At 45.3% G+C, this 23439-nt stretch overlaps 1 protein-coding gene across 12 annotated transcripts; it reads right to left on the bottom strand.

Moving 5' to 3' along the window:
• Positions 1-3205: 3205 nt before the first annotated feature.
• Positions 3206-20143, bottom strand: LOC137798767 (CREB3 regulatory factor-like). Of its 12 annotated transcripts, XM_068595710.1 has the most exons (10): positions 19273-19366; positions 13984-14039; positions 13774-13833; positions 12965-13081; positions 11237-12032; positions 9149-9322; positions 7813-8002; positions 6759-6832; positions 4684-4812; positions 3459-3709 (listed from the first exon to the last, which is right to left on the bottom strand). In XM_068595710.1, exons 3-10 carry the CDS (start codon positions 13780-13782, stop codon positions 3594-3596), a joined length of 1605 nt encoding a protein of 534 aa, XP_068451811.1. In that variant the 5' UTR covers positions 13783-13833; positions 13984-14039; positions 19273-19366; the 3' UTR covers positions 3459-3593. The 12 variants fall into 12 exon arrangements, with proteins under 12 accessions (XP_068451807.1, XP_068451800.1, XP_068451810.1 ...); XM_068595706.1 differs by lacking the exons at positions 6759-6832; positions 19273-19366 and adding an exon at positions 20015-20143 and having other exon boundaries at positions 3206-3709; positions 13774-13830; XM_068595699.1 differs by lacking the exons at positions 6759-6832; positions 19273-19366 and adding an exon at positions 20015-20143 and having other exon boundaries at positions 3206-3709.
• Between the last annotated feature and the right edge of the window lie 3296 nt (positions 20144-23439).

Consider the following 23439-nt stretch of genomic DNA (forward strand, 5'->3'; position numbering starts at 1 on the left):
AAGAGGAAGTCACGGGGCGAGGGGGCGGGGCATCAGGATGCAGAGGCTCCTCCCCCTTTCTCTGGTTAGCCGCCAGACAGAGGGAGGAGGAGGAGGAGACGAAGAGGTCTCGGATAAACTGTTCCTCTCGGCTAAGTGCCGCTGTTCCCCCGGCCTCCTCGAAACCTTTGAAACCGGACCCCCGCCTTCCTTTACCCCCCCCCCCACGCCCTCCCCTTCTCGGGCACCCGGAGGTCAGCGGCGTCCCACCAGTGTCGACTTACCGACGGGTCCATTCAGGGTCTCACTCGCGTGAAAGAAAAGGCGGCGAGAGATCGAGAGGGAAAAAAACATAATAAAGTTGAGTTGAGCTAACGCAAACGGAGTCGCACCGACGCTACTTCTCCGTTTGCGGGAGAGGGGAGTTCAAGGCAGGGAAGCTATAAAGAAAACGTTAAGCTAACGATCAATGCGAGAGAGAGACAGGAAGTCCCGCCCTCTTCCGGTTCACCGCCATTTTGGAGGGGAAAAAAAGAAGAAACGAATACAACAGAAGCTGGAAACATTTTTTTGTGTGTTTTTTTGTGTGCGTTAAATGACAAAAACTGTTGCGTCATCCACAATTCACGTCGACCGGCTAAAGCTCACGGTTAGCGTCTCGGTTCCAGGAGACATTCGCGGTGGTTGTACGAGCGCTTGTTTACGATCGATTACGTCGTTCACTCTTTAAAAGACGACCGGGTCAGAATAGTTCTGACAATTTTGGGAGATTTGGAGATTTCGTGGCTCTCGGGCAGAAGCTAGCTAGTTTCCCTTTTGTTTTCCCCCCGAGGCTTTATGCTAAGCTAAGCCCGCCGACCGCCAGCTGCGGCGGCGTGCTGACTGCGCGGACACGAGGGTGGAGTGTTGATGGGAGTTCATTTCACCGGTGGGCGTCGTTTAGCGCAGTCCGCTTCGTTCAAATTGGACGCTTTGCTAAGTCCCGCCCCTTTTTTCGACAAGGCCAATCAAAAGCCAGTCCCTCAAAAAACATAGTATTTCAGATCCATTGCAGTCTGCTTCCATTTGAAATCTCTCTTTGCTTTGTTGTTGTTGTTTTGCTTGAATGTCGTCATCATTCAGGGGAGTGCAGTGAGTCACAGTGTGGGCTCCACGGAGGAGGCGGGGCTTAGCGAGCTTTTCTCTTTCTCTCACAAAAAGAAGCCGGCGACTGTTTAGTTGGAGGAAGCGGCTCAGACGGGAGTCGTCGGGAGTTTTGTGTTCTTCAAACTCCCAGCGGCGCCTTCGGTGACATCACACCTTCGGTGACATCACGCCTTGGGTGACATCACACCTTCGGTGACATCACGCCATCTGTCTTTTGGCATCAAAGCTTTAAAAAAGTTCACCGCGCGGCAGACCAACTTTTTTTTCAGGGCTAACAAACAAAACACAAAATGGCCGCGAGTATGACGTGAAAGGGGGAGGGGGGAGGGAGCTCGAAAGGGTCCCCCGCTCTCCTTCCTGGTCGAGACAGGAAGTGGAGGTTTCCGTAGGACGCGAGCGGCGGAAAACTCACGAAAAACACAGGAGAAAAAAAGAGGAAGGGGGAGGGGCGAGGGAGGAGGAAGAAGGGGAGCGGGGGAGGGGGAGGGAGGAAGGAGGGGGAAGGTGGGGGGGCTCAGCTGACGGACGCCAGAGTCCATGTTCACAGGAACCGGTGCCAGCTACTGTTCCCATGTTTCCGTGTACAGGTCAAAAATCCGAAAGGAAAATATTTTGGTTGGCTTCTTAGTTTTTTCTCTTCTCTCTCTTTCTTTTGGCTAAATATGTGAAAGGACCCGACGTAGGGCGGCGGTTTCTCTCTTCCTCCTCCTCTTCAGTAAAGTCTAGAGAGCCAGTAGTAGTCGTGGGTTTCACCTCCGTAACGAGGAGGGAGGCACTTCAGAAAAGGCGTCATTATGCAAACAAACAAACAAACAAATAAGCAAACGGCCTCTTGACAGCAGAAGGCGCCGGCTCTCGGTTTGCATCGCTAGTTTTTCATGACACAGAAGCACCGAACGCAAACGAAACCTCTCAATCAACATCTGTCTGAGACGAAAAGGTGCCAAGAGTCTTCTTCTTCTCTTTCTTTCTTTCTTCTTCTCTTTCTTTCTTTCTTCTTCTCTTTCTTTCTTTCGGAGCATCTGAAGCCGTCTTCAAAAGGTGCTTAGTTTAGTTCCACAGTGCAATTCAAAAGGGTCCTTGACTTGTTTTGTTTTTTTAACGTCCAACAACATTTAGAGACCGTGGACAGGTCGGTCTACAGCGTCAGCAAAAGACCACAGAAGAAGAAAAGGCAGATTTTTTTTTTTTTTAAAAAAGGAAAAAAGAAAACAAACACAACATGACCGACGCCCACTTTGTGCGCGTCGTCATTGCCAAACAACAAAGTCATAATAAAAACAAAAAACGACAAATCTTATTTGCTTTCTAGATCTACAAGTGTGTGTTTTTCTTTCTCTCGTCTCTCTCGAGTTGTCGTTGCACTTCAGGAAGGTGCGCTACATGAAATCAGGGGGGAAGGGAGGGGGCGGGGCTGAGAAGGTAGGGGGCGGGGCATTGTTGACACGCCCCTTTTTTTGGAGGGGTGGGGTCAAAAAGATCGCCAGGATGCAGCGACAGTAGTGCATTATCATTTTTATCATTATTATCATTCGGGGTGAATAGAACGCCGCCCTCTTTACGGACGCAACATACTAACAAAAACATGTCAAGAACATGTCAGAACTTGTCAGAACATACTGAAGGGTTGATGGTCGGCAGCAGCGAGCGCTTTTGGTGTCTTGAGTGTTGGTTTCTTTTCAGCAGTTTCTTTGGTCAGTTTGAATTAAGGTGCAGTTTCATTTTTTACTCATTTTTGTCTCCATTCTTTGACTTTTACATTTTAATGCGGTGATAGGGTGTTAAAGAAAGGGGCGCGGAGTGTGTGTGTGTGTGTGTCTGTAGGCGGAGGCGGAGGGGGGGGGTTTAAAGCTTCAAGGACTTTTCCTACACAACAAACGCGCCGCTGTTTTCCCTCAACAACTGGACGACTTTTTGGCGACGCCGACGTGATCTAAATGGCATGCAGCGCAGCCAAAGAGGACGACATATACATTTAAATATGCTGCGCTCCTCCCACTTCCTTAATTTAGCACTTCGTCTATCCCCCCCCCATTCACTAAGCCCCTCCCCCCCTTACTAAGCCCCTCCCCTCCTGCCGACAACTACGACCATCTACAAAACAGTGCAATGTCTATTCATAGGCACACTGGGATACAGAAACAGCACACAGGGAGGGAGAGAAACACTATACGCTCATACAGGATGTATATACACGTCCAACACACACACACACACACACACACACACACACACACACACACACACACAGACGGACAGAACACAGAGACGTCAGCAGCAGCAGCAGCTCTGGCCTGGTGGTGGTTGAGGTGCAGAGACGGGAGATGACCGGGAGCGGGGCGGCAATTTACTCCCATTTTGTTTAGGCTCCTCCTCTTCCTCCTCATCTTCCTCCTCCTCCTCCGCCCAGCATCGCCACGTCTTTGCTCGAGTGTGTACATCGCGAAGGCGGAGGCGGGGTTGAGTTTTTAGCCCGCCGCCTCCTCGCCGCCCTGCGGGGTTTCCTTGCGCTGGCCCGGGACGCCGGCGCTGGCCGCCAGGATCCTCTGCACGAAGTCTTTGGTCCGCCCGGCGACTAAAGGACCTAGAGGGTCGTCACGGAAACACAAATTATGATGGGATGGAAAAAAAAGAAGAGACGGAAATGGAGGGCAAATGTGCCAGAACATGTTGTGTTTTTATCAAATAAAATGAGAGAAGTACGGAAGCCCATTTCCGCAACACAAAAAAAAAAAAATCAGGACCAAAAAAAAAAAAAAAAAAAGAAAGAGAACTACGACCAAAAATAAAAAATAAAAAATTAGGACCAAAAAAAAATAAAATTTAAGACCCCTCCCCCCCCCCCCCAAAAAAATTAGGACGATAAAAAAAAGTCAAGGTTTTTTTTTTTCATTGTCCTAATGTTTTGGAGGGGGGGGGGGGGGGTCTTAAATTCTTTTTTTTTTTTGGTCTTAAATTTTTGTATTTTTTTTTTGGTCCTAACTTTTTTTGTTTTTTTTGGGTCCTAATTTATTTATTTTGTGTGTGGCGGGAATGGGCTTCCATAGAGGACAGACACCGAACCTCGAAAAAAAATATATTATTGCGTATTTGGGCCATTGGTGGTTAACAAAAAGAAATATGTCAAGAAAAAAAAATGAAATCTCAAGATTACATTTAACAAGCAAATCATCATCATAAACTGTGTGGAACTATTGCTCATAATTTCTGTCTTTAATCTCACTGCTTTCTGTTTCTTTGTTTCTCTGTTTCTGTTTCTTTATTCTTTTTCTTGTGAGTTTATTATTTTAAAATCAGTTCAGTCATGAATATTCACTTTTCATCCGTTCCTCTTCTTTTCAACCCGCAGTGGCTTGTCGCATGTTTTAAAATCACTTTTAATTTAAACGTTTCTGAATCAGAAATCAGTGCAAAATGAACATGTAAAAGTCAACAATGAGACAGACTCAATGTATTAGATGAGTTAATAATAATAATAAAGCGCGCTGCTTGGAAGTAAAGAGTGTAATCTGTGTCGCTGACGCGTTCATGGCGCGGCGTTCGGTCGGTGCTTCTCACCGCTGGACTCTCGCAGGATGTCCTGCAGGCGGCGGGTCATCCCTCGCTCGTCCGTGTCCTCGTCCTCGCTGCTCTCCACGCGCAGCCGGATCACCTCCTTGATCCGCAGCAGAGCGCCCAGCAGGCTCTCTGTGACGAAGACGAGGAGGAGGAAGAAGAAGAAGAAGAAGAGTGAAAACTATTTTTATTATAGTCGGCTCAAGGCTCGTCTAAAGATCTGGACAAAAAGAAACCGGATGCTCAAAGAAGCAGCTAGACGTGTTAAAGCTGCATTCTCTCTCCTGACCACCAGGGGGCGACTCCTCTGGTTGTATAGAAGTCTATGCTTTATGTGTTAAAGCTGCATTCTCTCTCCTGACCACCAGGGGGCGACTCCTCTGGTTGTATAGAAGTCTATGCTTCATGTGTAAAAGCTGCATTCTCTCTCCTGACCACCAGGGGGCGACTCCTCTGGTTGTATAGAAGTCTATGCTTCATGTGTTAAAGCTGCATTCTCTCTCCTGACCACCAGGGGGCGACTGCTCTGGTTGTATAGAAGTCTATGCTTCATGTGTTAAAGCTGCATTCTCTCTCCTGACCACCAGGGGGCGACTCCTCTGGTTGTATAGAAGTCTATGCTTCATGTGTTAAAGCTGCATTCTCTTTCCTGACCACCAGGGGGCGACTCCTCTGGTTGTATAGAAGTCTATGCTTCATGTGTAAAAGCTGCATTCTCTCTCCTGACCACCAGGGGGCGACTCCTCTGGTTGTATAGAAGTCTATGCTTCATGTGTTAAAGCTGCATTCTCTCTCCTGACCACCAGGGGGCGACTCCTCTGGTTGTATAGAAGTCCATGCTTCATGTGTTACATTCTAACTCTCAGCAGCAGCTCGGTTCATAACACTTCTTCCTGCTGGAAGCCGATAGTAACGAGATGATCAACACTCTGAATGTGTCAGCCTTCTGCTCATCCTCCTCCTCTTCCTCTTCCTCCTCCTCCTCCTCCTCCTCCTTTCATTCAGCGTCCTTTTTCCTATTTTATTTGTTTATTTTCTCTTTTAAACATTCCAGTCGTTCCCGAACCTTCGTTTCATTTAGTCGTGTTTCCCCGCATAAAAAAGTTGTCTCGCTGCCGGGAAACCAAAACACAAAAATGCCCCCCTGCACAGACACACACACACACACACACACACACACACACACACACACACACACACACACACACACACACACACACACTTTCTTCTCTTTCTAAGACATTAGAAAAACTAGTTCTTTCTCTCTCTTTTCTCTGTTTCTCTTCATCTCAGTAATTTGCATCCAAACAAAAAGACTCTGCTGCCTTCAAACAAGTCTTCTGACTTCAGTGTGTGTGTGTGTGTGTGTGTGTGAGAGAGAGAGGGAGAAATAGTCAGATCCACTGTAGTCGTTTGACCACACACACACACACACACACACACTGTGAGACAAAAAGAGGATTCTGATCCTGAAGAAGCTGACAGGACGGGTGCCATGGCAACAGGAGGGGTGTCATGGCGCCACCAGGTCACATGACTCCCACAGGGAGAGGAAGCCAAAAGTCCCCGAATCATAGAGTCATTTATATGGACTTCTATACAACCAGAGGAGTCGCCCCTGGTGGTCAGGAGAGAGAATGCAGCTTCAACACATGAAGCATAGACTTCTATACAACCAGAGGAGTCGCCCCCTGGTGGTCAGGAGAGAGAATGCAGCTCTAACACATGAAGCATAGACTTCTATACAACCAGAGGAGTCGCCCCCTGGTGGTCAGGAGAGAGAATGCAGCTTCAACACATGAAGCATAGACTTCTATACAACCAGAGGAGTCGCCCCCTGGTGGTCAGGAGAGAGAATGCAGCTTCAACACATGAAGCATAGACTTCTATACAACCAGAGGAGTCGCCCCCTGGTGGTCAGGAGAGAGAATGCAGCTTCAACACATGAAGCATAGACTTCTATACAACCAGAGGAGTCGCCCCCTGGTGGTCAGGACATCTTAACGCTGGCCGGCTAGTTTCCCCCCCCCCCCTATAAACCCTGCGTTGGTAGATGACACCTTCAGGGCGAGCCTCACCGTACTCCTGGTTCAGGCCCCACAGTTTGATCTTGTTGGCTTCGTGCTGAGCTTTCTTCTTCAGCCGGCACGCCCTGAAACACAACACACACAACGTTACCCAGAAGCCTCGGGGGCGAGTTACAGGCTAATGGTTCACACCGAGAGGAGCAGAGTGTGTGTGTGTGTGTGTGAGAGATAGTGAGAATAACAGAATAATAGAGTAATAGAATAACTCAGACTGAGTTGTTCGACTCCACAGATAGAGATTACTTCACATTGAAGTGAACACTTCCTCCTCCTCTCTCTCTCTCTCTCTCTCTCTCTCTCTCTCTCTCTCTCCCTCTCCCTCTCTCCTCCCTCTTTTCCATCTGATGTCTGTTTGAGTTTTTAATACACATGAAATAACAAGATATTCCCAGAGTCTCTCATCCTCTTTAAACGGCGTGCGAACATGTCCTCCCTCCATCTCTCTCTCCCTGCTCCCTCCAGAGATGAACTCTCCATGACCTTCCCCTTCTTCCCTCCTCTCTCGTCTGGTTTCCTCCTCTTCATCCTTTCCTCCTGCCTCCTCCATCTCGTCTCCTCTGTCGTGTTCCTCCATCTTTCCTTCACTTCTTTCCATCAAATTAAAAACAAAAAGGGGCTCATGCACTCTCTCACTCTCTTGTTCTCTCTCTCTCTTCCCCTGCTGACCTCCATTTTAAACGGTTGTTTCGTTTGAGCGTCTGTAGGAAGGCTGAGCTGTAAAAGCTTCTCAGGACAGAGAGACTTAAACTCAGACGCGTCCTGACGGGAAAAAACAACATTTTCTTTAGATTTTCACATTTCTGTTCCTCCATAAATCCCACAGAGATTAGAAGCATTTCTCAAAGCGTTCTTCTCTCTCTCCGTCCTCCACAAACTAAACCTGCGAGAAGGCCGACTCCTCCGAGCCGCCGCTACATATTTAGAATAAAAACTGATCTTGAAGGCTAAAGCAAAAGAAGCCACGGCGGCCTGCGGGCGACATGCCGACTGGCGCCTGATGAAGCGATGCGGCGGCGTGGGAGGAAGCTAAGTGGAGGTCTGGTACCTGGAGGCCAGCTTGTTCTTCTCCTTGCGGGACCGGGCCCGGGCCACGGCCGGCAGGTCGTTGACCGGGCCCATGCCGTCGATGGCGGCGTTGAGCTTCTGCAGCTGCTCCCCGATGTTGTGGAGCTTCTGGGGGTTCGGCGTCAGGTCGCTGGCGTCCGTCTTGCGAGCTTTGCGGCGACCTTTTTTACCTGAACGACAAGAGACGAAGGAGTTCACTCAAAGCCCTCAGACCTGTTTTAAAGCTGCATTCTCTCTCCTGACCACCAGGGGGCGACTCCTCTGGTTGTATAGAAGTCTATGCTTCATGTGTTAAAGCTGCATTCTCTCTCCTGACCACCAGGGGGCGACTCCTCTGGTTGTATAGAAGTCTATGCTTCATGTGTTAAAGCTACATTCTCTCTCCTGACCACCAGGGGGCGACTCCTCTGGTTGTATAGAAGTCTATGCTTCATGTGTTAAAGCTGCATTCTCTCTCCTGACCACCAGGGGGAGACTCCTCTGGTTGTATAGAAGTCTATATAAGTGACTCTACTTCTCTCTTGATGTATTCCCTCAGTAAACATTGTAAACATGAGTTTATGTCTCACTCTCTAGTTTCTAGTCTTCTTCTATACAGCCTGATGTTCATTTAGTACATTATGGTCTGTTGGAGTCAAACAGACCATAAAGCAGGGGATGCTTTAGGGGCGGGGCTACAAGGTGATTGACAGGTTTATAACACAGAGTACTTAGTTCCACCGTCTGGTGTCGCTTCTGGTGGCAAAAAACAAGATGGCGACTACGTTCACTAATATTTTTTTGAATTTATACCTTTATAAATGTATGTGTACATATATATATATATATATATATATATATATATACACACATATATATATATATATATATATATATATATATATATATATATATATATATATATATATATATATATATATACACACATATATATATATATATATATATATATATATATATATATATATATATATATATATATATATATATATGTAAGCTTTAAGTTTCAAACTCCTGCACAGCTCCTGTTGTGCCTGAAGTAAAATTCACTTAGCAGGGAAACATGAAATAAAAAAAAATCAGATTTTGACATGAAAGTCGTATGTAGGTCACACGCCTGAGGGTCCAGATCCGATTCATGTCACATGAGAGAAAAAGAAATGGGACACTTTCTGCTGCGTTGTTAGTGACTCTTATTTCCAGCTTCACCTCAATGCGATTGGCTGTGCAACCAACAATCAATCTAGGAATGATCTTTCTGTTCGGGCCGTTAGCGGTCGGGCCGTTAGCGGCCTGGTGGCTGGGCGTGTCCTCACCCTCTCGGCGGTACAGCGTGCTGGGCAGCGTGCTGGAGCTCCAGGACAGAGACCAGTGGACGTCTCCGCCCAGTTTCTTTTTGCTGCCCGACTCCCGAGCGCGCCGGTACTCCCAGAAGCAGCGGCGCTTGGCCGGGCGCTCGCCCGGCGGCCTCACCGGCTCCGCTTCCACCTCTGAAAGGAAAAAACGGCAGTTATGAATCCATGTCGCAGATCTTTTTAACGTGGAGCTAACTCGATTTCAATGGTTAATTTTTTATTTTTAACAACCGACATGGTGGAGAGAAAACATCTTAAACATGACGTGGTCGTGAATTACTACTTTGTCGCATCGCTATATCGCTTTATTGCCACGCTACAATGTGATATCGCTACAATGTGATATCGCTACATTGTGATATCGCTACATTGTGATATCGCTACATTGTGATATCGCTACATTGTGATATCGCTACATTGTGATATCGATACATTGTGATATCGATACATTGTGATATCGCTACATTGTCATATCGATACATTGTGATATCGCTACATTGTCATATCGATACATTGTGATATCGCTACATTGTCATATCGATACATTGTGATATCGCTACATTGTCATATTGCAACGTCTCTAATAATCCAAAAGGAATAATAAAGTTCCTCATTATGGTCTCAAAATGTCTCCGTGGCATGCCGTTACTTTGAAGCTTGGAGACCATAAAATATTCACTCAATCTCCATTTTCATGTTAAGAGAAATATTCTTTTTTTCGGGGGTGTTTCTTGATCACAGAGAAGCGATGATTCAAAAATAGAACCACTCAGTTTCAAAGCTTCACTGTGGAGAATATCTAAGATATTTCATTAACAGCAGATCATTAATCAACGTTCAGCAGGTATGAAATGAACACAAACACTCGCCGTGTGACCCGGTGACAGAACACCAGCCTCAGGCGCTCACAGCCGAGCACAATGACATCATAAATAACACAACGGCATCATAAATAACACAACGCGCCGCGCTCAGAAGCGCCGCTTCTTCAAAAACCCTCCAGAGCTCCGTTAAGACAAAAAGAAGAAGAAATGCATGAAAATAAAACGCGCTGGAAAACAATGAAAATTGTGACCGTTAAATCAGACGGAAAGTTAATAACCGTGAAGTCTCTTACACACGCACACACACAGACACACACGCACGCACACACACACACACACACACACACACACACACACACACACACGCACACACAGATGGCTTATGTAACATCATGTCTGCAGATAGCATCATTATCTGCACTATCCCCTCATCTTAATCCTTCACTCCAGTGCCCTTTGTTTTATTCATGATACAGAAAACACAGACACACGCACACACACACACACACACACACACACACACACACACACACACACACACACACAGACACAGAGACACACACACAGACACAACAATGGAGAGCGACAACAGCGCCTGGAACCGTTGAAATACGAGTCGTGCTCCTTGAGAGCGAGCCAGGCGACCTCTCCGTTACCTCGCACGGCGCCACTGAGGTCTGTGACGCCGGGGCTGATGGGAGGCGGAGCGGCGCTGTTTGTTGATTAGTATGATATCTTATTAATAATAATAATAATAATAATAATAACAATAACTCCTTCAACCCTAGAACACCGACGTCAGGTGATTTTCAACGGAGCGATTGTTGTTACGTTATTGTCATTGTGCTTTTGTGTGAGTTGTGTGGGTCTTTGTGTAGCTTCATGCTGCTCACTGACTGAAGGTGGGCGTGTCTTATTGAAGGTTTTTGAATGTGGGCGTGTCTTATTAAAGGTAGGCGTGTCTTATTGAATGTGGCAGTGTCTTATTAAAGGTAGGCGTGTCCTATTGTAAGTGGGCGTGTAATATTAAAAGTAGGCGTGTCTTATTGAAGACTGTTGAGACATTAAGGGGCAGGCGGCACTATGAGCTCCAGGTCTGCTACAAATGGTGGTTTAGTTTGTTACACACACACACACACTGACACACACAGACACACACACGCAGACACACACAGACACACACAACGTGGTCTCCCTGTGGGCAGACAGACAGGAAGAAACTCACCGCATTCAGTCTCTGAGGAGCTGGAGAGTTCGGCCTCCGCCGCCGTCTCCTCCGCTCCGTCCTCTGCTTCGTCGTCGTCTTCCTCCTCCTCTTCGTCGTCGTCCTCCTCCTCATCCTCTTCATCTTCTTCTTCCGCCTCTTTCCCTTCCCCCTCCTTCTTCTCCTCCTCCTCCTCCAGTTCAGTCTTGGCCTGGCTCTCCTCCTGCTGCCGCTGCGTCTCCACCTCCTCCGTCGGAGCGCTGTGGGCGGCGGGCCCCGCCTCCTCCCCCTGGCTCAGGGAGTAGTTGTGCTCCTCGCTGCAGTGCTCCAACGCCAAACCCGCCGCCGCCGCCTCCTCCTCCTCCTGCGCCACCTGATACACCTCCACCGTGCGCCTCCTCGGCGCCGCCCCGTCCTGTCCTCCTCCTCCTGCTGCTGGCGCTCTCCCCGCGATGCAAAGCGCCCTTGCGCTGCACGCCGCCTCCTCCTCCTCCTCTTCGTCGTCGTCCTCGCCTCCCTGGACGTCCCGGGTGGCGGGCGCCGCCGCGTGTCTGCTCCTCCTCCTCCTCTCCTCCTCCTCCTCCTCCCGGCTCCTCCCCCAGCGGCCCATGAGGACGGCCTCCTCCGAGCCGGCCAGCAGCTCCCCGCCCACGCCGAGGCCCAGCTTGGTGTAGCGGGCCATCTCGTCCAGCGCCGACACGTCCCAGCGCTCCGGGTGCAGGTCCTCGCCGAGGCCGCCGTCGTCCACCAGGTCGCTTAGCAACTCAAAGGGACGTTTCCTAGGCGACGCCGGGGAGCCCAGCATGAGGAGCACGCTCTAAAAAAAAAAACCACACAAAAAAAACAGAGGCGTCCTTAAATATGACTCATCGTGTGACCTTCGCAGGACGTTGAATCTAATCTGTTCAGGGTCTGAGGCCTTTTTCTAGATTTCATATCATTTCTTAAATTCATCTTTTTAAAGGCTCTTTGCAGATGAGTGACATATCCATGTGGTGTATAAAAAACTGCAGAACAACCTCAGCTCTCTGTATACTGAGGCTCCGTTGTCATAAGGCACAAGTGTAGAGTCATAATATGAACCTAAAGCTGAGAAATGTAAGTTTGATTTTTAAAAATTCTTCATATCTCTGTGTACAAAATATAACTTTACTTTTGTCCCACACTTCTCCTTCACTTGTTTCCTTTCCTCCTCCCTTGCTTTCTCCTCTCCTTCCTGTCCCACCTCCTTCCTTCCATCCCACACTTCTCCTGCTCTTGTTTCCTTCCCTCCTTCCTTACTTTCTCCTTTCCCAGCATGCCCCATTCAGACAATCTTTTGGCATAAAATACATAATTTTTCTCATTTTTGAACCGAACGAGACAGTTTTTTGACTGAAACTCCTTCATCAACAAGCCAAGTCTTTGTTTTATTGTGATTTTTGTTGCAGATTCTGACTCTTTAGGTCCTAATCTTTCCAACTCAAGCACAGAGAAAAGGAGGTCTGGAGACAACACTGGTTCCACAGTTTTCAACAAGTTAAAAATGTTAATTTCAGTAAATATTTTGCAAAAAAACTCATTAATTTACAGGACATTCAGCCGTTGATTCTTTGAATACTTGACGGGTTTAAATAAAGGAAGACGTGGGCAGATCGTTTGTGGCATTTTGCTTCCTGGCGGTTGCGTTGGGGCGTGCGCCCCCTGGTGTTCGGGAGGATAATGCGGCGAAGAGAGAACGAGCGCCAACGGAGAGTCACGTGACCTCACCTGGTCGCACTCGGTCCTGCCCCCTTGTGGCGACATGGCCAGCGGGTAGGGGCTCAGCAGACCCCGGTGGCCCCCGTAGGCCTCGCCGAACGCAGGCTCCATCCCATTCATACCCGGCTGAGAGAGAGAGGGGGGGGGGGGGGGAGAGAGGAGAGAGGAGGAGAGAGAGGGAGGAGAGACAGAGGAGAGAAGATAGGGGGAGAGAGAGGGAGGAGAGACAGAGGAGAGAAGATAGGGGGAGAGAGAGGGAGGAAAGAGGAAAGGGAGAGGGGGAGGAAGGGAGAGTAAGAGAGACAAGAGAGAAAGAGAGAGGAGGGGATGGAGGGAGAGAGAGGGAGAGGTGACGGATGAGAAAGGGAGGGAGAGAAAAGAGGAGGGAGAGAGAGGAGAGAGAGGGGGAGGAGAGGGGAAATGGAGGAAGGGAGAGGAGTAGAGAGGCAGGAAGAGAGACGGGAGGTACAGGGTTCATACACATTGTGACTTTAAAAGATCAAACATTGTGTGAAATGTGTGTGAACAGTACAAAGTGATAAAATGTAGTATTTAAACTAACATTGAGGATTCAAAGCATACAGTAAACCTTAAATGACTCAAATGAATGAGAGACAACAGTTTGATTAAAAGAATAAACATTTATATAGATGCCTGTATGTATGCTGCTCATATTTTGAGCCTCTTTCTTTTAAAAGCAGATTCATTATTCATAACTCAGCGTGAATGAACACATGAACACATGAATATAACACATTCACAAGACTTTTCGAGGTTGTCCATGAGCGTAAAGAACCCTGCAGAGAGAGAGGCGTTACCTGAGGCATGCCCGATGCAGGAGGGTGTCGGGTCGCGGCGTCGGCTCAAAGTGAGTTCTGCTGTGTGAAAAAAAACAAAACAAAAAAACACACACATTAATGGCGTTCAGATCTTGAGAGGGGACAAATAATCTGTGACTGAAGATGGAAGAGGAGGAGGATGAAGAAGAAGAGGAGGAAGAGGAGGAGGAAGAGGATGATGTATTTTACCGAAGAGTTGAGAGGGTCAAAAGGGGCGGGGCTTCTTTCACATGTCGCCTCCCAGCCTGCAGGAACAAGTAGAGGCGATGAAAATAATGAGTTAAAAATAAATTAAGAGGCGGTTAATAAATAAATGACATCATCGGAGATGTCAAAAAATGTCTCTTTAGTGGTTATTTGCATAAAAAACAGACAATTCAAATGATTAAGAACTCTAATATTGCATTTGTCTTTGATAGAAAATGTTTTTTGGGGGTCATTAGTAGTTTTAACATGTATTATATATATTTATATACGTTAGCTTTGAGCTAATGTCCATCTCTAATATCTGCTCAAACACGTTCGACGAGGCAAAATGATGTCGCAATAAAGCGTTGAATGTAAAAGAAGCACATTAAAACGCTTGAGGTTTTATTTATTGACTCGTCTTTACGATCACACACAGTTTGTTTACGGCGGCGTTCTTTCTCCCTTTTTATTCTCGCGTTTCTGACATGAAAGATAACGCGAGCTCTTTTGTGTCCATTCAGTCAATTTATGCTGGCTACTTATTTATTTCCCTTCTATTAATACATCTTTTTATGCAACTTGAAAAGGAAAAAGAAGAAAAGAAATAACGGCGCCGCCGCCGCCAGAAATGTAGGACACGTCGCTTCAGACCCGCCGCCGCCGAGCGTTTAAAATAGCGAGCGCGGACGCTTTGAAGCGCCGGCTAAAGGTGTTCTTCTGCTGTGTAGAGCAGCAGAAAGTATTCATGTCACATTTGTAGATGATTATGTGGATAATTACCGGCGGACGAGCGTTAGTCATTTCGCCGCCGACGCATCACAGAATAAATTACACGCTCGCTACGAGAGAGAGAAAGAGAGAAAAAGAGAGAGAGGTTTTTTTTAGAAAGAGGACGGAGATGAAAACAGATTTTGAGCTCAACATTTCTCAGAGTTTCTGGTTCAGTCAAACCTCAAGAAGTAGAAGGAAACAAAACATTTGTGTTGAGTGAAGAGGAAGAAGAGGAGGAGGAGCGTGATCTCCAGACGGCTGAGCGTTAGCGCCGTTCCTCTAGCTAACGGGAAAGCGCTAAGCTAGCCAGAGGTCAGCCGAGTGACGAGTTGAATTTAGCGCCATTTTTGTTCTTCTTTGCCACATCGCTGGATTGATATCTTATTGTCTCTCAATATGTTGACTCCTCAATTTATTGGTTGTCACTGAAGATTTACATGTTCATATATATATATATATATGTATATATATATATATATATATATATGTATATATATATATATATATATATATATATATATATATATATATATATATATATATTTTAAAGCTCATTAAAACTCTTAAACCAGCCTCAGTGAGACTCAAACAGAAGTACGTAGAGGTTTTGTTGGGGACTATTTTCAGCGGCGGATGAATCCACGTTTGGTATTTTAGTGAGTGTTAGAGTGTTTGTGGCAGCAGGACTGTGCGTGTGTGCGTGTGTGTGTGTGTGTGTGTGTGTGTGTGTGTGTTAGTGTCAGTGTTGTGTGTTCATGGTGAGGCTCATTGATGTGTTTTCAGACGACGTTGGAGCTCTACAGAAAGCTGCAGCAATGAGTCCTAAAAAAACAAACAGAAAATGACTCAGCGGTGTTTTTTGTTGCACTTCCTGTCTGGGAGTCAACTGGTTTTGTGAATGTGTTTTCGGTTTTATGTCTGAAATAAGTGCTGCGGTTACTTCACCACGAGCCGAGGAGACGTGAACGCTTCGCTCTACGGGAATGAAAGCGGTCGGCTAACGCGGTGAAGTTCCTTTAGAGCGTTAGCTTTATAGCGTTAGCTTATTAGCTAACGCTACTTCTGATTGCAAAAAAAAGAACTGTGTCTGTATCTGTGTAACTGTGTGTGTGTGTGTCTTGTCTGTGTGTGTGTCTTTGTGTGTGTGTGTGTGTGTGTGTCTGTGTGTGTAACCAAAACTCCTGATTCTCCATCAGAGAGACGAAGACTCCCAATCAGACTGAGCTCCTTTCATGATGAAACACCGAGCAACACTTACACTTCGCCACACACACACACACACACACACACACACACACACACACACACACACACACACGGTTCAGCGCCTGGAGAAAGCGGCTCACGCTGAACCCGGATCAGTGACTTGGAGAACAATGGCGTGACCTCGGCGCGCAGAGGAATGAGGAAGTGACGCTCGCCTTTGGCACGCCGCACGGAAAACCTGGCATTTGGCACCCAGGATGACTTTGCATGTGTGTGTGTGTGTGTGTGTGTGTGTGTGTGTGTGTGTGTGTGTGTGGATCGATCATCTTCATCTTATCCGCAATCCTCCGTCGGAGAAGGAGCTGCATTTGTTTGTGTCCTTTTACTGTAAAAACAGGAACGTGGCATTCGTCTTGTTCATCTAATCCGACTGCTGCGTTGCTCTAGTTCTTACTAGGTGAATGTACACAACACACACACACACACAAAACACATACACACACACACAGATTCTTATGTATATTTGTTCTTGCTCTGGCTGGTATAGGATGCCTCAATATAACAATCCTGCAATTGTGTGTTGGTTCAACACATATAACACAACACACACAACAACACACACACACACACACACACACATCTCCAAAACCCCATCGAGGGCCAATAAGCGGCAGCTCGGCGTCCGCACAGCGATCCATTCAGCCGTCTGTAAACAAGACTGAGCAAGCGGAGCGGATGCCGACACAAACCGGGAGCTTATGTAACGACTACGAAGCGACACGCACTGAGAAACAAGCGTGAGTGTGTGTGTGAGTGTGTGCGTGTGTGTTTCCATCCAGTGTGGTGTGACTGCGGTGCCGTTTTCTACTACGCACAGGCGTTCAACGTCTCCTCGACCTCGCGGTGACCTCATTTCCAGCCGTGAACATACACGTACGTATACTTACGACTGACCCCGCTTCAGTGGCGTGTCGGTGAAGCACGGAGGCCGTCCTCCTCCACCGCTGTGTGTGTCTGTGTGTGTGTCTGTGCGTGTGTGCAGAGAAAACGCGGCATTAAAAATCAATCCCTACGCCTGTGGCGGCTTTGTTGCGCAACGCAGAGGCGTAAATACCACAAACTAGAAGATTACCGAGTCAGAAAGGTCAACCTGACGTTTATTCTCTCGATCCATTCACTTCCTGTTCTGTACATTGTGCAACAATACAAAAAAGACTTTATATACAAAAACAAAAAGGGCGTCGCGGCATCGCGGCCGTCTTAAAGGTCGAAGGTGACGACACCAGAAGAATCTAAAATATATTCAGTTCACGTTCACGAGGAAAAGCGGCACATCCTCACGATGGAGATGAATCATAGGAAAGAATAAAACACATCAAGACGTGTGTAAACGTGTCATACGGTGTCACATTCACGTGCAAATATACGTTATGAGTAATACTCTGATGTGTTGGTACTTTCTCAGTACTTTTTATAGTATCACAAGGGTGAAAACTAGTGTTTTTTTATGAAGTGCCTTTCAAAATAAAAGGTGTACTTCCTCTCATCCATGAAGGAGAGAGAGGGGGATGCAAGTCATGCTGTGGACCAGGAGGTCTGACCAGACAATGAACCGTAAACAGCTGGAGGCAACAACAACAACAACAACAACAACAACAACAACAACAACAACAACAACAAGAGCAGCCTCTTCAGTGTGACAAGAGGACACGATGGTTCCGGATGGAGGGATGTTACACACCAGGAGAGAGAAAGAGAGAGAGAGAGAGGAGTTGGAGGAGGAGGAGAGAAGGAGTCCGCAGAGAGGCTGCGATGGCGGACAGTGTGCCCGAAAAACAGCGAGGATGAGACGGGGAGGGGAGGGGGAGAAGAGGGAGGGAGGGAGAGAGGTGGGAGGAAGGGGGGAGTGTCTGTCTGGGAGGCCAATTTGCCAAATTAAAGCTCCCCCCCAAAAAAAGAAAAAAAATCTGCGCGACGGGACAAAGCTCTCCCCGTCTCTCACCCCTCATGAAACGCCACGAACTTCCAATTCCACCAGCGCGAGGACGGATAAAACACACACACACACACACACACACACACACACACGCGCGCACACACTCTCCTCCACCAGCACCAACCCGACCCGGGAGTCTCTCCTCTCCGTGTCCTTGGAGCTCTCCCCCTCGGTGGAGCCTCGCTTCCGCGGTCCACGCGCGTCTCCGACACTCTTCCTCTTCCTCCCCCCGGAAAATATCCATCCTGAAATCCATCCATGCACACGCAGCACCGACACCGACACCGACACACACACACACGCGGACCCGGTACCGGGTCCGCGTGTGTGTGTGTGCGTGTCCGCGCAGCTGGATGAAACAACAGCCTGCACACACAGAGTCTAAAGCCGGGAAAGAAGGTGCCATGGCAGCAGCAGCGTGTCCCCGCATGGCACGGAGAGACCACCCCTCCTCCTCCTCCTCTTCCTCCTCCTTCTCTCTCTCTATTGCGTTTTTTTATATTATATTTTTGCAATAAAAAGCATATACAATCCCTACCAAACAGCAGAGTAGCGCGCGTCGCGGAGCGGGAGCTTCCAAGCCGAGACAAGAGGGATCCTCCAGCAAGACAACAATACACACACACAAACACACACACACACTACACACACACACACACACACACACACACACACACTACACACACACACACACACACACACACACACCAAAAAAAAGAAAATGGGGCGCAGCTGGCAGTGCCACCGGATGTCCAATATTAATTGTTAATGTCTGAGCACGTGGATCGGCTTCACGGTTCAACGGGTCCAGCAGGTGCATGAAGTCTTTCCACACACACACACACTTTCTTTTTTCTTCTTCTTCCTTTTTTACGTGTGTGTTAGATATTCAAAGTTAGAGCAAGTCGCTGCTGCTGCCACACGTTACGCGTTTATTATCATTAAACAACACAAATGCTGGAAAAGTTGTGCATCCGAAATAATACACATACAAAAATTTAAAAAATAAATAATGCGTGTGTGTTTTAAAGCATCGGGATGTTGTTTAATAACGTTTTTCTGTGGTGTAAAAGCCTTTTTTTATTTTTATTTTTAAAGCACAAGTGTGCGCGCTGCCTACCGAGTCCATGTGAAATGTGAAAGTAGCCATTTTTTTATCCGACAGCCCGTTAAAAAGCTTAACGTCTGTTGTTGTTGTTGGTGTTGTTGTTGTTGTTGTTGTTGTCGTCGGTGCCAGCGCAACAGGAACTTCTCGCTCGTTAAACTTTAACACGAAAGAGGAAGACGGAAGTTGTTGTTGTTGTTTTTTTTTTTACCTTATCGCGTGTCCTCGGATGTCCTCGGCGGAACCCCGAGGGGGTGAAAACAATGTCGACCCCTCTCCGGATGATGTTACCACGCGCTATAAACATGCACGAGACGGCCCCCCCTCCCCCTTCTTCCCCCTCCACCCCGCTGCGCGTGGACAGCGAGCCACGATATCCCTTCCGCGGGCCGCGTGAGTACAGGAAGTTAGTTCCCTGGCAGCGGAGCCCTCTATGGCGGATGAACGGGACAGAGAAGATGGTTGTAGGACCCCCCCCCCCCTCTCCTCCATCACCCTCCCTCTCCCTCTCCCTCTCTCGCCCTCCCTCCCCTGACTCTTTCGGAGAAGAACGCTTACTGTTTTGGAAGCTAATTCCTGTATTAATAAAGTTGTAACCTCTGTACAGTTAACCACCCCCTCCCGCCCCCCACCCCTCCTCCTCTGTGTCTCAAGATGGTACAGTCCATTTCGCCTTTAAAACCACTGTCACCAACGGCCCCGCGGGTCAAAACACTTTCCTTTTTAGGGGACGAAGAAGAACACTTACACGTACAGAGAGAGAAATGGAGGGCGTGGATCCGCGCATGGAGGTGTTGAGTGCTCTTTGTTGTTGTTGTTGTTGTTGTTGTTGTTGTTGTTGTTGTTATTGTTGTGGTGTATTATTGTTGTGGTGTTAGGCTACCTGTGTTGTTGTTGTTGTTGTTGTTGTTTAGCAACCTACATGTTGAAGAAAGCGGTGGTGAGAGACTGACCTGATCGGAACGGGAAGTGTGTCAGCTGTAAAAACAGTCGCAGCTCTCCGCGGCGGCTTGATGGGGGCATTTGAGTTCACGTGTAATCCCGTAAACGAAAACTGTCAATCTCGAGAGATTTGGTCGTGCCGAACTTCCGGCCACTAGTTCTCAAAAATAGAGGTCGTTTGCAAATTCTTTAATTACATTGTTTTTTGTATTATTGTAGATCAGAATCAGAAACGATTGTTACGTTACACGTATAATACATTTTGATTCTAAATTAGTGCGTGGCAATAAATAAAACAAATTATACAAACATTGAAATTGTGAGAATGTACAATACATAAATAACAAATAAGAGTATGTTGTTAAATATTTAAATTTTAGAGTTACAAATGATTAACTCTTTTCTGTTCATTTTATTTTATTATCATTTTAAAATACAATAACCCATTTTAGTACATTGAACGATAATATTGGGGGAATGCCCTAATATTGTCTTTGTAATACGTTTTTCTACCTGCATTTTAGAGCCATAATACACTGATAATTTAATTTGAAAAAATGTTCCGATACTTAAAAGCCCATTTCACCACCTCAAATGTATATAAATATATTTGGAACATATTATAGTGGAATAATTAAATTGATTCCAAATGGGCAGAATTGTATCAAAACAAAACAAAATCTACCCATCAACATGTTCACTGTTTTTCTCTTGTACAGTTCTGCTGTTTATATTGGATAAACCACGTTTGACATCTTTATTGTCTATTAAACTACGCTCAACCATGACCAGGAATCTTACCTTTAACCATAAAGCCAACACAACCCACGCTGACTGTAAAATATTTGTTAGTATATATATATATATATATATATATATATATATATATATATATATATATATATATATATATATATATATATACATATACATATACATATATATATATATATTATATATATAATATATATATATATATGTATATATATATATATGTATATATATATATATGTATATATATATATATATATATATATATATACATATATATGTATATATATATGTATATATATATATATATGTATATATATATATATTTATATATATATATATATATATATATATATATATATATATATATATATATATATATATATATATATATATAGTTTGGATTTCAAGAATTTTGTCTTAGGGAGGCCACACATTTTATTTTGCAGGAGAATTTTTTTTTTTTTAAATAAAACCCATCGATTTTCGTCCGTCTCCTGCTTTTACTGTGAAAGGCCCTCTACTGTACTTCCGGTCGGGTGCTTCTCGAACATTGACAGTTGACCCACATTGAAGTCGGCGAAAAAAAGCGAATACAGTTTTGTGTCGACGACGCGCTGACGTCACAGGGGCGGGGTCACACGACCCTTCTTTAAGGACACACGGGAAGAGCGAAGCCGTGAACCCGCTGACCCCCGTCGCTGCCCCGGGTCGCTTCAGAGCGAAGACCCGCTGAACAACACGGAGCACACGGAGCGGCAGCAGCAAACCCCGAACACCTCGGGCCTCCTCAGCGGGCTTCACCGCCGCTTTACGGCCGCTCTGGGCTCCGTAACCCTGCTGGTTGGGTCGCGCACTTTGTGATTTTAACACAAGTGGTGAAAAGCAATACTTTACCGTTGAAGAAACACCTTCCAGTTTAACAACATCTTGTCTGATTGAAGGCAGGTTTTGCTCCGGAGCAAAATGGCAACTGAGTTTAAATAATAAAGAGAAATGCAGATTTTAAATATATTCATCGTAATATTACATTTATATCGTCGTCGGTATCATATGATGAAAGGCAGCCTACTATTTAATTACTATTCATAATGTCGCAGGCAACGTATTATAAAAGCAATAATGTACTCTAGGCAGTGCTGTATAGTCAATAATGTACAGTTCAAGGGTTTGCCCAACAACACCCTTGAACTGTACATTATTGACGATACTTTACTGCCTCTCGTACCTTACTGCTTAAATAAAGTATATGTTTTAAGTTAAAATGCAGTACAAAACACATTTTCACTAAACACCTGTATATTTAAACAAATATACAATGTATTGTTATTTGCTTACAGTAAAAAGCACTGCTTTAAAAATGTAATCATAACGCAGAATAAATCATTTTCATGATTGCTGGTCACTGCACTGACTTTGTTGTTACAAGGATCATAGTGTATTATAAATCCCATAGCTATGATCAATGATTTTTTAAATAATGCATTATATTGTTTATAAATTACACTCAGTGGTTGTTTACCTTCAGTAAAATAAAAGAATAATTTTACGTTTTTTGTCGTACTCGCATAGCTTAAACTTTTTTTTCACTTTACTTAAAGCAAACAATGACCTTATAATCCCATTATTATGCATTGTGATAGTGAATAAAAATGCATCATGGAGTAGTAGTATAACATATGAAAACTACGGGAGTATTATACTTCAGTCATTATAAAAAGCTTCATAATATGACAAACATAATATATATGTATGTATACATATATATATATATATATAGATACATATATGTATATATATATATATATATGTATATGTATATACATATATACATATATAGATATATATATATATATATATATATATATATATAGATATAGATATAGATATAGATATATATATATATATATATATATATAGATATATATATATATATATATATATATATATATATATATATATATATATATATATATATATATATATATATATATATACATACACACACATGCATGAATGAGAGATTAAAATATGCATTATCAGGCTCACAGCTGCTCCCTTGTGAGGAAAAGAAAACAAACCTCGCCGGCGTTATTTAGGCCAGCTCATATGGCTGTTTGCATAAAAGATCATTAAATCTTAATGTACTGTTGGAGAAAAAGTAGGTTGCCATGGCGCGTTAAGCCACAATTTATGAATATTACATAGGATAAGCTGCGGGGTGTTTATCCGTCAGTCACAGCGCGTATGTGTCGGCCTTTAAACAACATGTTATTAATGTGGAGTTCATCTGTTTAAAGGGAAATGTGGACGCGACATCGTGACGTCACCTGTTGGTTTGTTGGACTGAAGTTTAACAATTTTCCCGTCGACCATCTTGTTTTTTTTCCTCAACCAATGAACAAATGTTACAATATCTGGACTGAGGAATGACGGAGAGACGCCGTACACGTCTCTGGTGCCGACCTGTCAATCATCTTGTAGCCCCGCCCCCTAAAGCGTCCCCTGCTTTATGGTCTGTTTGACTCCAACAGACCATAATGTACTAAATGAACATCAGGCTGTATAGAAGAAGACTAGAAACTAGAGATTGAGACATAAACTCATGTTTACAATGTTTACTGAGGGAATACATCAAGAGAGAAGTAGAGTCACTTATATAGAC

The sequence above is a fragment of the Clinocottus analis genome, unplaced genomic scaffold, assembly GCF_023055335.1.
Source record: "Clinocottus analis isolate CAN_PGR_092001 unplaced genomic scaffold, fCliAna1.0.p SCAF_31, whole genome shotgun sequence".
NCBI lineage: Eukaryota > Metazoa > Chordata > Actinopteri > Perciformes > Cottidae > Clinocottus > Clinocottus analis.

What these genes read in the sequence shown, in the direction of transcription:
- LOC137798767 (XM_068595706.1), bottom strand. An exon ending in CTCCTCAGAGACTGAATGCG is followed by an intron (nt 9,323 to 11,236) that starts GTGAGTTTCTTC and finishes TTTTCCTTTCAG; the next exon opens with AGGTGGAAGCGGAGCCGGTG. An exon ending in AAGAACAAGCTGGCCTCCAG is followed by an intron (nt 4,813 to 7,812) that starts GTACCAGACCTC and finishes TCTTCGTCACAG; the next exon opens with AGAGCCTGCTGGGCGCTCTG.